The following is a 14,252-nucleotide window of genomic DNA, read 5'->3' as shown; positions in this document are numbered from 1 at the left end:
ACTTCCTCAAGTCTCAATCAGACCTAGAAGATATCGAATGAAAATTTTCTGAAACGGCAGGCGGTGAAAGCTTACTAGACGCACTAGACCAGATATAGTATAGACCACTTCTCCGAGCCCGCCGGCACGGGCAAGCCGCAAGACGAGAACAACCTCAACTCTCCACCTCGAACACCGATACGAACTGTGTTTGCGACCGGCATAGCCAAATCTTTCCTCGCATTCTCGCCGGTCAGGAAGATTCAATATCTGCGTCATGACGATCAATCCCACATATCTCGCGCAGCGGACGCGCACGTGTATGTTATATCACAATCCTTGTAACGGGCGTGATGCAACGACGGTCCTTTTCGTTGTATAAAGCCGTTCGTTGACTGTCAATTGAGTCACGGTGCTGACGAATTGGATGTGGAAATAGCTGTCAACTGGGCCGAAGCCAAAGCCAGAGTTCGCAAGTCCTACCGAGAATGGCTCCGAGCGGTTCGTCTCCCACCAGCATGCCTATGTCATTATCATGATCAATTGAAGTACTTGAGCGAATTGTAAACAAGGCAACTAATAATGAAACGTTGCAGTCCCCCGAAATCCAAACAATGTACAGCCTCAATGTCCCCGTGTCCGCCATCCGCACCAAGATCCGTCAACAATTCGAGAAGCATCGCTACGTCAGTCAGATCAATGTCGTTGATGTATTGCTGTACAAGAGCCATGCCGAGTTCCAGGTCCGCTTTCCCTCTGGATTACGTGCGAGAATATTGGCTTGCTGATCCTTGTGCGTTGTTAGGAAACATTGAACTACTGGAAACAATTATCCCATGTCATGAAGTATTTCCGCGTGGAGGAGGAGCCTGCTGCTAGACTGCCGCCTAACTTTATCACCGGGTTCTTGGAGGTAAGCTTTTTTTTTCTTTTGGAGGGTATGTGATACCAGAGCTAATGTTGATGACTGCAGGGCCGTAACTGAGCAAATGCAAATGAAATGTGACAATATCAAAGTTTGTTGTTCGTTGTTTGAAGGTCTCGGAGAATAGATCCAATTTCTAGCATTTTATGAAGTGGTTTTTTTTTTTCGAGGCAGTGTTGTATATAAATATGTTTTAGACAAAATGCGGTTCTGTGATAAATCTGCCGTCTACTTGGACAATGTAAGCGTGCTTACAAGTACGTACATAGTAATTTTATCTCAGCCGTGTAGCGTGAACTGGAAAGAACCTTTAAAATAGTTCAAAAGAATATTTGAATACACCCAAACGCCATCTATCCAAGATAATGCATACAATATAATATCAAAAGACTTCGTCATCGACGGACAAGTCTAATCCTAAGTCCGTCCTTTGCTGTCCAATCCACTCATTTTGACTTAAGCAGTCATCTGATTTCCCTGCTCAGCAACAAACGCATCTCTCGCAACCGTAAATTTGTCAGAGACCACATCACACAAATCCATAAGATCATTCAATCCTTTTTCTAGCGCTTCAATGGCCGTCGTATCATCTATTTCAAACATCAGCACCGAAGCCACCAAACGTTTCACTCAAGCGAAAGAAAATCGGGAGCAAGAGAGAGAAGAAGAAGGGGGATTACCGTATGTCTGAATACGAATATTCATCTTCGCCTCCGAAGGATGCGGGATTGTGTAGCCGCAGAACTCGACTTTGGGGCTTTGCAGGCGTTAGCTTCATCACCAACCTATATAGCTCAACCAAAGAATGGAGGAGGATGGAGTACTTTTTCATAATGACATATCGAAGCGCGTTGCCCAAGGTGTGACCTTCTTCTTTGAATTGGAAAGAGGCTGCTGTGTCGGAGGCGCCAGGTAACTATAATCAGTCAGTCAGGAGCTGCTTTTTTTTTCTTTTTGTACTTATTCCGAAGCCTTGAGAGAGGGTGCTGCATACAATTGTGATTCTGTTTTCGCCGACTTCAATGACCTCGCCGTTTTCTTGCTGGGCGTCAACGTCGACCATAGACTGGTCTTGGTCTTCGTGCACTGAGGCAGGCATTTTATGTTTTATGTTTTAGTATGCTCTTTCTGCAAAGTGCTTATCCTGGTATTATGCAATATGTTGCGCAAGGCTGATATAGAAAGTCTGTGTTGGCGATTTGATCTTGAAAAATCGCATATAAAAAAATGTTATCGATAAAGAACTTGGGGAAAGGCGGCGTTTGGCTGTAAAGAATTTAATTGGTTGAAAATAGCGGAAGTGGGTCAATAATATTTGGTCCTTTACTACCACATTCGTAATAATACTATATTGTATAATCAGTTAGTATTAAATTATTGAAGACTAGTAGACGTACACAGCTTACTTTACACCCACTAGCTCTTTGCTGTCCAACGAGTAGAGCTGCGTAAACAGAAAGAAATAGCAGTCAAAGCTGATATCACCGTCGTCCATCTCCTCCTACTAGTCTTCGTGAGGATTCAACGTCAACTCAGAGAGAAACCATGGCACGCCACCATAAAACTACACCAGAAATACTCTTTCTTGGTTTAATTTATAATATAAAGGCACGATTATACCCCCAGTCTTGATTTGTAGTTTTTTCTCTTCGCTGATATTATCGTTGAGGGCTCTCTATAACGAAGCCTGAAGATCCTCATCAGTCAGGTCCCTCAACGGGCCCATCACCCGGAAGACATGCGACTTTCTCTGGCTCTCAGAAGGAGGGGAGCCGCTTATTATTCGATGCTGATAGATTAATCATTCTTATCAGATCGTTCCAATTAGCTTAGATATAAAGTTTAAATTTAATAATCCATATATATATATTGTATAATTAGAGGTGTTCAATATAACGTTCTTTTTACCAAGAGGTAACAAGTACTCTAACCGCCTAGAATTGTAGTGACGAAGTTACCGGGCTGGACCAGAGTAGCTCCTTGATACCAAAGGTTCGATCTAGTATGTAAAAATGATAATATAACCGTGTTCTGTGTCTCCTCAATCATCCGGTATTCTTTAGTCTCTAGATGTTGAGGAGTTTTTCTAATCTTTTTGGATTTGACGAGCTTACGTGTCCTACACGTAGAATATGGAGCTGACCGCGGAATAACGGACTAGATGTGTCATTTAGCCGTGTAAGATGTTACCCCGCAAGTAATCTGGATATTCACCATACGTACACGCTTTGGGCGACTAGACTCTATTCGTGGCAAAACTCATCATGTAAACAAAACACCAGAGGGTGCACAACCCTTCCGTCCAGGAGCTAGACATCCGTTATTATCTGTGTATCAGGTAAATTGATTTGAATGTACTCTGACAGATAGTTCGGCTGTCCCGCTCCTCTACGTAGGTGAAAGCTGAACTCATGATGCAGACGTGGATGATGAAGATCAGGCAAACGTTGTTCATTTAGCCAACCGGCAAAATGTGCTTATTCATGCTGATGAGCAAGGTCTTCTCGTCTGGATAGAGAACACTGGAGGCATATGAAGTAGGAGGTAAGGCTCACCAAGAAATTAGCCAGTATTGGGACATGCCTACCTCAACTTTTTCGAGGCCCTGAAGCCCCAGAAAGAAAAGCATAAATTGAAGATGAATCCCCCCTGATTTGCTTACTGAAGAAGTCCAGTCAATCAGAGAGAATCACAAAACCAAATAACATGGTGTCTTTATCATCTCTTGTCCTTAGCCTCTCTGTTCTAGCAGGCGCCTTTGCCCTGCCAGGCGAGTCGCATTCCGAGCTTTTAGAGCGTCAAACCATCACTACAAGCGAAACTGGCACAAATAACGGCTTTTACTATTCATTCTGGACCAACGGTGATGGGACCGTCTCCTACACGAACGGCGATGCCGGAGAGTACAGCGTGACTTGGGCAAATGAAAATGGCGGAGACTTTACCTGCGGAAAGGGGTGGAATCCAGGTAGTGCACAGTAAGTCGTACACATTTCTTACTCATGCCCAGGAAGCTGTTCTCACTGAACAATATTCAGGGACATCACCTACTCCGGCACCTTCAGCCCCAGCGGAAATGCCTACCTTGCAGTCTACGGTTGGACCACCAGCCCTCTAGTTGAATACTACATTCTCGAAAACTATGGAACCTACAACCCCGGATCCAGCATGACCCACATGGGCACTGTCACCAGCGACGGTGCTACCTATGATATCTATGAGCACCAGCAAGTCGACCAGCCTTCTATCGTCGGCACATCAACCTTTAACCAATACTGGTCCATCCGCCAGAGCACGCGGTCTAGCGGAACTGTCACTACAGCGAATCATTTCAATGCCTGGGCTGCATTGGGTATGAGCCTAGGCACCCATAATTACCAGATCGTGTCTACAGAGGGGTATGAGAGTAGTGGAACTTCGACTATTACTGTTTCTGCAGGTGGTTCATCCTCCTCCTCCTCCTCCTCCTCCTCTACTACCAGCACCAGCAGCAGTACAACGACCTCATCGGGCAGCACTTCTACTAGCACAAGTGTAAGTTCATTGAGTGCCATTTGGAAACAAGGATTTGGAACTAATACCTTCGGTAGTGCTCTGCGCTGTATGGGCAGTGTGGTGGATCAGGCTGGACTGGTCCTACTTGTTGTTCTTCGGGCACTTGCAAGTATTCCAACGCTTGGTACTCTCAGTGCCTCTAGGGCATCTATTCAGTAGCTTTATAGCACAACAGTGAAAGAGAACTCCGGACGTCATGTCTGTGTTTTCGCTGGGATTGCCTACTTTTTCCCATGCAATTTTGTGGTGAGCGGTGTCGTGAAGCCAACCAATTTTTTCCTCTTCTTAAAGGTTTGAAAATACAGTGAAGTCCCAAAATCTGTGGAGTCACCACCCATGAAGCTAGTTATATCTAAAACGGATCGAAGATGTAAGCAGCGTGATTGAATATGAACCATGAGGGCACTACTGACCATATACCTCTGGCTTCTCTCCTAGTAGCACCATCTCAATTCGTCTTCCACATTCTCCTCATGGCCAGTCTTAAACGTATCATCTGGCGAGATAGTGGTTCCACTATCTCAGATGAATCCTAATTTTCTCTGCTTGAGGTTGATTTATTGGCAAATTTGCCTCTGCTTCTTGATTACTGATTCCTTTGCTATCCTTGGCAAAATACTTTCCCTTGTAGCTCTCCTGGACAACTCTGTTTGGTCGACCAATGATGGCGCTGCGGCTTGCAAGATCACGTTCCTGTCAGTCATATAGTATCATCATCTGACTTTGCTCGTTTGCTGAGCGTTCTGGATCCTTCCTAACCTTACTACAGAGCTTCTACGATTTCTAAAAATAAGAAGGACCCTTGTTATTCAGAATAGCTATCTAAATAGCTCTCTGGAGCAGCTGGAATCCTTGCGAAATGCTGCTATTATCGAATATGGCGTTGTCTAGATCTATGACATCTCTGCTTGCTTTCCGAGCCTAGTGGTACCTTTCTCCGTGCTTTGACTGTGTAAATCTCCGTTGCCAGACTCGATTCCGCCCTGCGGTGTGGTTTCTGATACAACGGGATCGGGACGGATCTGCGTGGGTTGTATAACTTGCAAGTTGAGGTGCAATAGGCGTGTAAACCAGGTGATTGATCCCCCATGGCGGGAGTGCCAGATCATAGATAGCAAAGAGAGAGAGACTTGAGAAATTTGTGTCCTGTCATGTCTGATAGTGACTCTACATGCACACGTCGCCTAATATATCGATAGAAGGTAATGTTTTCTACACTATGATTAACTTCAGCAATGAGTCGCAGATCGTCCACCAAGTCATACTATATTCTTCAAATATTTTTCAATTTGATGTCTTTAATGTTCGGACTTCCTGTACCCCGCATTGTGTGGAGAGGCAGCAACAACTCTCATAATCCAGAATGCCATTCAATTTCAGATATAGATCTAGATCAGTGTAGCAGGTGCAAAAACAAGGCATTAAGGACAACCGATGTTTCATCTTCTGCATTGTCTGGAGAGTCTGAGATTCTCTTCGGCTTCGCACAATAACTCTCATCATTACCATAATGAGAATATCAGCTCGGATGCTGAATAAGCCAGAGAAGAAGAACAAGATCATCACTTGAACCACTGCTTTTAGTATCTTTTTCAGGGAATAATGTGTGCGGCAGACGATACCATGGAGCCTTCTTTCGTCTCTGAGATGACCGACCTGTCATGAACGCCAACCTTTAGCTTTGGAAAAGTACCAGCATTTTCATCTTGTATATCAACATCGAACGCTTGGCATGTGAGTATCAACATGCAGAGTCCATCCAAGCCTAGAACAATATTCAAGTACTGTCAAGACAAGCATACCCGGCATGTTGCAACAAGTATGACCTGACAATGTCACGGTATCGCATGTCGAGTATGTTCATTGCGGCTTTTGTGCAACTTGCTCGATCGGGCGACGCATTTACCTAGGCTCATCAGAGAGAAGGTTTGAAATTAATATACTCGTAACCCGGCATAACGACTGAGCAGTAACACCAGCAGTATATAAGAGGCTGCTATATTAATGAAGTGGTCCTGAATATGACGAAAGTTAAAATTGTCTGCATGGTAATAACGGAGCATTTATTACAGCCAGGGTTAGGGTTGTTGATTGATACGGTACCAACTGCTACTACGTACGTAGTAGTACATTCTACATACATGGTACGTATGGAAAAGATGAAACGAACCGGAATCAGGTGGGGCGCTGCTCGAACTATTGATTTTGCTCCATTTAGCTTGCGACTAGCCATGCTCGATACGAAGAATGCCAGGATTCAAACAGGACTGACAACTTACTATGTATCCAGAGTAAGCAGTGAAGGATCGTTGCTGCTGTATCGGGTAATAAATAATAAAAAGTTGGCGTTGTTCTATTACGTAGCGAAATGTGGAACATGCAGGTGAATCGTGGTGAATGTGGTGTATCGTTGATATGGCGATAAGAAGATAGTAGATTATAAAGTTATCATTATCATACTATGATCTCCCACACGATAGCAGGACTCTTTGTCAGTACATAGGACTATGTAGTACGTACTCAATATACTATGTGCATGAATTAGTTAACTAGTACGTTCGTAGTCGTAATTACGAAATCAACTAATCGGCGACCTCTGTTCTTTATTACCTCCTGTTTCAGCCAAGGACGAATCGCAGGGCCAGACGCCGGGTTAGCCGTCTCAGATGTCGCCCGGACCACTCGCCTTGTCTTCCAGGAGGAACGACATCCACCAATGACCTTGCATTTTGCGTCGCTTTTGTGTACTCCGTACACAGTAGATTCGATTTGAGATGGTACGCAGATGTATCTCCTGTATCTGTCTGTGTCCGCCAGGATTGCAATCCTCGCCACCCGACCATGTTGAGCTCCGTGCTTGTGCTTGACTGCAGTCGACCACCAGATAAGTAGTCCGGCAGAGAATTTATTCCACATCAAGAAAAGTAATTCAGAACGTTGATAGTATGTGTATGTTCACGTGAAGTAAGATTGCACGAGGCCGTATGGATCGTCACGTGTAATGTATCGGTACGGTCACGGTCTCGACCATTACTCGCGTCGGCCACTTACGTGGTAAGCGCCCGCGAGCTGCTCCTTCTGCTGCTCAAATACTCCCTGTTATTTTATACTCCTACCTACGTTGGTTTCCAGACGTTGACAACATGAGAGGACTAGTTGTATTTATCTCATAGTCTCTGACACCATCATTCTCTTTTTCCCGCTCTTTTTTGCCCTCGTCTATCGCACATTGCCAATCTTGAAGGCGTGTGCAGCCCCTCGGCCCCAAAGATCCTGTCCAATCACGCCGCCTGCCCGAGCGCTGACTGCTTCCTGCTCTGAAAGTCTGAGACAGCTAGAGGTGTCAGAATAAAACCCAGCTCCCAACGACCAAACAATCCTGTTGCAGCCACTTCCACTCCAGGGTCGAGACCCGCTCGGACTACTTACCCTGAGACATTAGGCGCCCACCTCTTTTTGCTAGGTTTGCTCGGCGACCAGTGTGCAGGCTGAGCAAGCGCTGAGACTTGCAGTCTCTGAGTAAATTACAGAGAGGACATTCGTTTTTCTTTCTTTCTACTTGACTCTCTTTTTTATTTCTGCTTTGTTGTTTTGGAGGGGAACATTCTCTGTATTGCCCAGAGTAGTTCGTTCGCACGGCGTCTAATTTCGTGCCCGCTGTCCGCCTTGTCGGCAACCACGAACCAACTCAACATTTGAGAATCTGACACATCAGATAATTGGAAAGGTCCTTGGAAATCATCTCAATCAACATCGGCTACCATAGCCAGTCCCTCGGGACGTCGTCCCAAATCGTCTCTCTCTCGTTCTTATATACATCGTCTTGAACAAAATCGCCTCGACGGAACCAGTTATACGAGGTGATCCCCAACAAATATACAGCAAAATGTCTACTGCGGTTGCGCCTGCGACGGCGGCACCTTTGACATCTTCTCATGTGGATAGAGCACCAAGTCCGAAGAGTCATCACTCGCTCTCGGCGATGCCGGCCTCTCGAATGCCCTCCGGTCCTCAAGAAGGAGCTCCAGGAAAGTCAAGCCCGGAAGGGAAGAAGACTCCTAACTCGTAAGTTTTGCTTTTGGATTTGCTGCTCCTCTGTGCAGCTGTGTTTATGCTCGAAATTTCTTTTGGCTAATAGACTACAATATAGAAATGCCGCACCCAAGATCGTCGTGAAGAAAGAACCTCCCTCCTCCCCCACAATGTCCTCTCAAATGAGGCCCCGGCCCAGAAAACTAGATCTCTCTGCTAGCACATTATCAGTTCGCGGCCCAGCAGGTCCGATGACTGCTCGCGACGGATTGGCGCTGCACGATGTCGGACTAGCATGCTTATCACCCGGCTTTCAGACACACGATCCCGAACGACAAGAACAATTACAGCGCAGTATCGCAGTACGCGAGCAGCAGAGATCTATAATCGAATCAAGACTACAAAAATCCGCAAAAGGCGACGGTAGCGATTCGAACAAATCATCCGAGTCAAATCCTTTTGGCTCTTTAAAGATTGCCAAGAAGCGTCCTCCTCCTGGCCTCTCTATCGTCCCTCCCTCAGCCTCTCAATTTGCGAACGAACGAATTGTGCAGTCCGCCCCTTTACACAAGACATTTACTGGTCGCCATGACCCGATGCCTATAACCCGTCACCTCATTGGCCACACTCCCAACCTTCCATCGCCTTCTCATATCCACCATGTACCGGCTCAACAAACGAACAACCGTCTACCACCTCTTTCAGATGTCTTTGGCTCTGACTTGAATTCCAGAGAACGAGAGCGGGAACGCAATGGAATGTTCCCCGCCTCTAGTATTTCCTCACAATCCAACACTACTGCATCGACGATTCCCCCATTCTCGTCCTCTCCCGGTCACAATGGAACCTCTCAACAACGGCCACGAGAGTACCGATCCGCCGAGGAGGCTGTGCAAGAACTTGCTGGCGGTCGGGAAGAACTTTTGCCTCGTATCGTTCACTATAGCGGCCACCAGCAACCGGCCACTCCACCTTCACCATATGGCAATGGCAACGTAGGTGCCACATCCACGCAGCAGCCGTATGCACCGCCTCCAAGCCTGGGAACTTCTCGTCGTCGGACTAGAGATGAGTACGAGCAGGACAACGGCAGTCCTCCATTAGGCACCGGACCGGATATGAGATTCCGCAACGGACCAGGCCCAGCGGTATCTTCATATGGACCTTTCGGAGCCGGTCGCGATTCACCGGAGACTCAGAGGAAAAAGAAGGAAGAGTTCTTGTCTCTTTGTGCGCGAGCATGGGACCTCTTCCATTCATAAGAAAACTTACAGCATTTCATACTTATGATACCAAGATAACAGCATTCGTCATCACAGCAACTCATTTTGGCTTTGCGACATTGAATATTATTCAACCGACAGATTTGTCCGCCCGAATTTTGTTTTCAGCTGAGATATCCAGTTCTCTTCTTACCCCTCATCACGAGGATTCTTGCGTTAAGCCGGGTGGTTCATCGAGTACTTTCAGTGTTTGCATACGCCTTCGACTCGGTATTTTATATACTATATACAAATAAATCTCAACTTGTGTGAATTTCTTGCAATGAATGAACAAATGAGGCATGAAAGGGAATTAATATTTGGGATTGGCGAATTTCTTCTTTTGCCCTGGTTGGCCTCTTTTTTTTCCTGCTCTTTCAAAACCTATACCATGTATTTCGTCTTTCGCTCGACTTACGACGGCATATTTTCATTTTCGTATTTTTATGACTTGGGCGCTTCGTCCTTTCTTCTTTGTGGTCGTCTTTTTGAAACTTGTTGATATCCCTGATGCATCGCAATACATCTTGTTGCGATACTCTTTCTATTTTTTTCGATTACTTATTTCTCTTCTCTTTCAGTGTCGATGACGGAGTAGGTAGATAATGGAACTTTTCATATCTTCTCGTGATCCAGATATCCTTATATACAAGCCATACATAAATACTTTTATAGACAAAGTAATTTAATTCTCCATCCCCCTCCTCGCCCACGGCAAATCCTTCTTCTCCTTTGACGCAACCTTCTTCCTCCTCCTCTCCAACGCCTTCGCCCGCTCCTTCGACCCCATACTCTCATACTTCTTCTTGAGCACCTCCCTCTTCAACTCCGACTTCTTTAGGAAGTAAGGCTGACTCTTCTTCCCTTCCTTGATGAGTTGTTTTTCTTTTTTCTTGTGTTCCTGCAACACCTCCTGCTCCCGTTTCCGATTCTCAAGCGCCCGCTGTCGATCCGTCGCGGATGTTATTGCGCGCTTGAGCTCTTCCTTTTGAGTCACATCCTTGGTCTTGGCGAGTTGTTCTTTGAGTTGTTTGATTTCCGAAGCGCGGTATTCGTCTAAAAATGCATATGCGTTTTCGGCTGACGGGTTGTTGCTGCGTCGTGCTGAAGAAGATGATTTTACGACTGTGGGATCGAAGCGAGGGTCTCGCGACTTTGTGGTTGTGGGTTCGATGATGGTGCGTTTGCGTGAGACGGCGATTCTGGAGGATTGGACTGCGGGCGCGTGTTTGGAGCTTCGTGGTGGTGGCTTTGGTTTGTTGTATCCGTTGTTAGTTTGAGTATTGTTGTTGGTAGTAGTACTGGTGTGAAGGCCGAGTTTTCGTTCGCGTGCTATACGTAGTCGTTCTCTTATATCGTCTAGTGTAGATGATGGCTTTTTCTGGTCTGTTTCGTCATCTGGTTTGTCTTCTACGCCTCGTTTTCGTTTCTTGCCAATGGATTTTTGTGCTTTGGCAAGCGCGCCGAATGATATTTGACGGAATTCGGATTGTATTGCTTCTCTGTCGTTGGCAGACTGGACTGATTGAGTGTCGCTTATATCTGAATTATCGTCATTTTCATCATCCTCTGCCTCATCGTCTTGTGATTCTTCGGCATCGGAATTGGAGTTGTCCTCTTCCTCGTCAGAATCGCTTCCGGCGTCCTTTTCAATGTCCTCCACCTCGTCTGATAGAATCTCGTCGTCAAACTCATCTTCCTCTTCATCGCGCCGAGCGCGCAGCCGCTTGTTCAATGAGTCTGAGATTGCCATGTTGTATTCTCTTCTGGATATAGAATTGTAGAGGTGCCATGCTTATCAGGCGGAGTAAATACTTTTTTCCAAATTCTGCCCACCCCATAAAGCGGTGAGTTTATAACAAGTTCTGATTCGCTAGCCGCCCGATAAACTTTATCTCCTATCGGCTGGCTTCCAAAAAACTTAATGCTTTAATTCCTACTTCGACGTCGCAATTGCTCTTTTCTCGTTTGTAATTCTCTCGCTCTCTCGGTTTGTTCGTTTTCTTTTTTTTTGGGCACTCACATTATTCGAGTACCTCGTTGCTTGTCGATACCTGTGCTAAATGTGGCAATATGTGCCGAAACCGCCACTAAGCTCGAATTCAGCCCTATATAGTCCATATGCTGTTTTAAGTAGAGGTGGACGTTCGGCCTCATGTCGACGGAGCGGTAAGGTATCACTCTTCGAGAAATCCGGCTTTCAGTTTCTGTAGTTTTGAAACTAATGCGCGACTCACAGCGAACGATTCACTCGCTTCCAATGGCAGAAGAGATCAAGGATGTGGCTCAATCGACGCTGCCTGATGGACATCGTGCTATCCCCTCGTTTCATGGTGGAATGACCTACGAGAGCGCCGAAAATGCTCAGTCCAAGAAAGTAACCGGACAAGGCCAATGGAGCAGTTCACAACAATCCAGACGGTCACAGCGGATCCAGCAACCGACAGAACAAAATACTTGGAATAATAACCAGCAGACGGTATATAATACCAGCCATCAGATGGCCTATAGCACCAATAATTCTTCAGCTGCATATTCCTTCGCACCATACAACAACATGAGCAACACGACGTTGAACCCATACATGGCAAATACTGGAACGATTCCTCAAAATCCGATCAACAACACATCAAACTTCGGCTGGGGCGCCATTTATGCCACGTCTACTACTTCTCACCAAACACCCACAGCTCCTGTGATGCAACCACTGTGGCTACAAATGCAATCTGCGCAACAAATGATGATGCCTCAACCGACGATAGGAGGGTTCGGTAGTGGCCAATCGTTTTTCACCAATTCGAATGGCATGCACCGGCAGCAGATACGTCATATGTCTACTGAAACCTCGCCCGCGAAGGGGAGATACGAATACATAAGTGGACTTCGAAGGAAAATGTACCACTGTCTCCCTGCCAAGTACAAGACCGATGAATTTCTCGAGCCAGTTCAACGGCCACTGCCTATCGAAGACTCGGATTTAGAGTCGGTCCATCCGATAACCCAGATCAGGAGAGATGTATGGCTCGCCGTTCCTGAAAGATACAAAACGGATGAACTTCAGAGGCTGTTCAATTCGGCACGACTTAATTCGTCTCAAGACGGAAACTCAGTCAAGTCTACATCACTTCAGAAAGAAACCCACAGGCTCCTGTATCTCGTACGTGCAGCGCGTATAAGAGAATGTGAAAATTTACCAAAGGAGGAGAAATATCGGCCAACCCATCCAGAATCTAATAGTCTAGAAACGATGGAGAAACGTCAGTACGTTCGTGCCACAAGTCAACCGCCGGTGCCTCTCCCTTCAATACTCGGTGCCGCCAATTCGAGAAACGAAGGCTCATCAGCATCGGGGAATATAAAATATGTCCATACCAAAGTCGAACCACCAATGACCCCCTTGCCCTTGAAGTCATACTTGGAGCAAGCAGCCAAAGAACCGATAGACTTGCAGTTCACGCAACCGCTTCTCGTCATTCTAGATCTGAACGGAACACTTTTGTACCGCAGGCGCAAAGTTTTCCCACCAAAATTCACCCGACGACCAGCACTCAACTACTTTCTCGAACGACTTACGACTCGACATGAGGTTATGGTATGGTCAAGTTCTCGACCAGATACCGTGGATGCGATCTGCAACGAAATTTTTTCCACGGGTCAGAAAGAAAAACTAGTAGCAAGATGGAGTAGGGACCATCTTGACCTGAACAAAGAGCAATTCAACAGCAAAGTCCAGGTCTACAAAGTACTTGAAAAGGTATGGGCCGATAAAGACATCCAGGCGAAATTCCCAACCAAAAAAGACCTATCTGGGAAAGCAGCGTTCAACGCAATCCGCTACACACCCGGTCTCGACAAAGAGACCGAAATGACAGGCTTCCTGAATAAACGCTGGGACCAATCAAACACCGTCTTAATTGACGATAGCACCCTCAAAGCCGCCGCAAATCCGTATAACATCATCCAAGTCCCCGAATTCACAAACGTGCCTAACGAGAACGACACCACGGTCCTGAAAGAACTACTCCTCAAGATCCGTGTACTCGCAAAATCGAACGACGTCAGCCGTCGTCTCCGCTCCCTAGGGTCAGAGGGCATCCAAATCCGTCGCGAAGAGGTATTAGCATCCGTCTCTGAATCGGAGTCAGAAGCTCAGCATATCAAGCAGCAAGAAAAGATAGATGAAGGAAATGGCGAGAAAGTCGTGGGATCGACTGAAGTCTTTGAAACAGACAACAAAATTGTGCCCATTTCGTTACCTCCTCAACCGACGTCTGGATCTGGATCTAAAAGGGCGAGAGCCAAAGCGGAGAAGGCGGCACGGAAGGCGAAGAAGAAGCAGGTGAAGAAGCAGGCCTTGCCTGATGCGTCGAGGGAGGTAGAGGGTGGACCTTCAACACTTTAGATGTTAAAATGAAGAGACTTTTCCGTCGTGTCCATGTATCATTTCATGTCGAATTGGTACATTATATACCTACCGCTCAATTTGATATTTACCTGAA

At 46.1% G+C, this 14,252-nt stretch overlaps 6 protein-coding genes across 6 annotated transcripts; 4 read left to right on the top strand and 2 right to left on the bottom strand.

Moving 5' to 3' along the window:
* Positions 1 to 256: 256 nt before the first annotated feature.
* On the top strand, positions 257 to 964 carry BHQ10_008137 (uncharacterized protein; the record flags this gene model as incomplete). Its single annotated transcript, XM_040880909.1, has 5 exons — positions 257 to 299; positions 419 to 480; positions 576 to 722; positions 785 to 892; positions 953 to 964. 5 exons carry the CDS (start codon positions 257 to 259, stop codon positions 962 to 964), a joined length of 372 nt encoding a protein of 123 aa, XP_040736639.1.
* Positions 965 to 1,360: 396 nt separating this feature from the next.
* BHQ10_008136 (uncharacterized protein) lies at positions 1,361 to 2,003 on the bottom strand (the record flags this gene model as incomplete). Its single annotated transcript, XM_040880908.1, has 4 exons — positions 1,361 to 1,494; positions 1,585 to 1,661; positions 1,729 to 1,820; positions 1,899 to 2,003. 4 exons carry the CDS (start codon positions 2,001 to 2,003, stop codon positions 1,361 to 1,363), a joined length of 408 nt encoding a protein of 135 aa, XP_040736638.1.
* Positions 2,004 to 3,610: 1,607 nt separating this feature from the next.
* BHQ10_008135 (uncharacterized protein) lies at positions 3,611 to 4,431 on the top strand (the record flags this gene model as incomplete). The annotated part of the gene is made up of 3 exons (XM_040880907.1): positions 3,611 to 3,882; positions 3,943 to 4,302; positions 4,344 to 4,431. 3 exons carry the CDS (start codon positions 3,611 to 3,613, stop codon positions 4,429 to 4,431), a joined length of 720 nt encoding a protein of 239 aa, XP_040736637.1.
* Positions 4,432 to 8,345: 3,914 nt separating this feature from the next.
* BHQ10_008134 (uncharacterized protein) lies at positions 8,346 to 9,753 on the top strand (the record flags this gene model as incomplete). The annotated part of the gene is made up of 2 exons (XM_040880906.1): positions 8,346 to 8,524; positions 8,610 to 9,753. 2 exons carry the CDS (start codon positions 8,346 to 8,348, stop codon positions 9,751 to 9,753), a joined length of 1,323 nt encoding a protein of 440 aa, XP_040736636.1.
* A 685-nt stretch (positions 9,754 to 10,438) lies between these two features.
* BHQ10_008133 (uncharacterized protein) lies at positions 10,439 to 11,506 on the bottom strand (the record flags this gene model as incomplete). The annotated part of the gene is made up of 1 exon (XM_040880905.1): positions 10,439 to 11,506. One exon carries the CDS (start codon positions 11,504 to 11,506, stop codon positions 10,439 to 10,441), a length of 1,068 nt encoding a protein of 355 aa, XP_040736635.1.
* A 471-nt stretch (positions 11,507 to 11,977) lies between these two features.
* On the top strand, positions 11,978 to 14,155 carry BHQ10_008132 (uncharacterized protein; the record flags this gene model as incomplete). The annotated part of the gene is made up of 1 exon (XM_040880904.1): positions 11,978 to 14,155. One exon carries the CDS (start codon positions 11,978 to 11,980, stop codon positions 14,153 to 14,155), a length of 2,178 nt encoding a protein of 725 aa, XP_040736634.1.
* Positions 14,156 to 14,252: the final 97 nt, after the last annotated feature.

The sequence above is a fragment of the Talaromyces amestolkiae genome, assembly GCF_001896365.1.
Source record: "Talaromyces amestolkiae strain CIB chromosome Unknown scaffold18.1, whole genome shotgun sequence".
NCBI classification, from domain to species: Eukaryota; Fungi; Ascomycota; class Eurotiomycetes; order Eurotiales; family Trichocomaceae; genus Talaromyces; species Talaromyces amestolkiae.
Note: the sequence above shows the minus strand (reverse complement) of the source record. Positions and strands in the feature narration are given on the sequence as shown.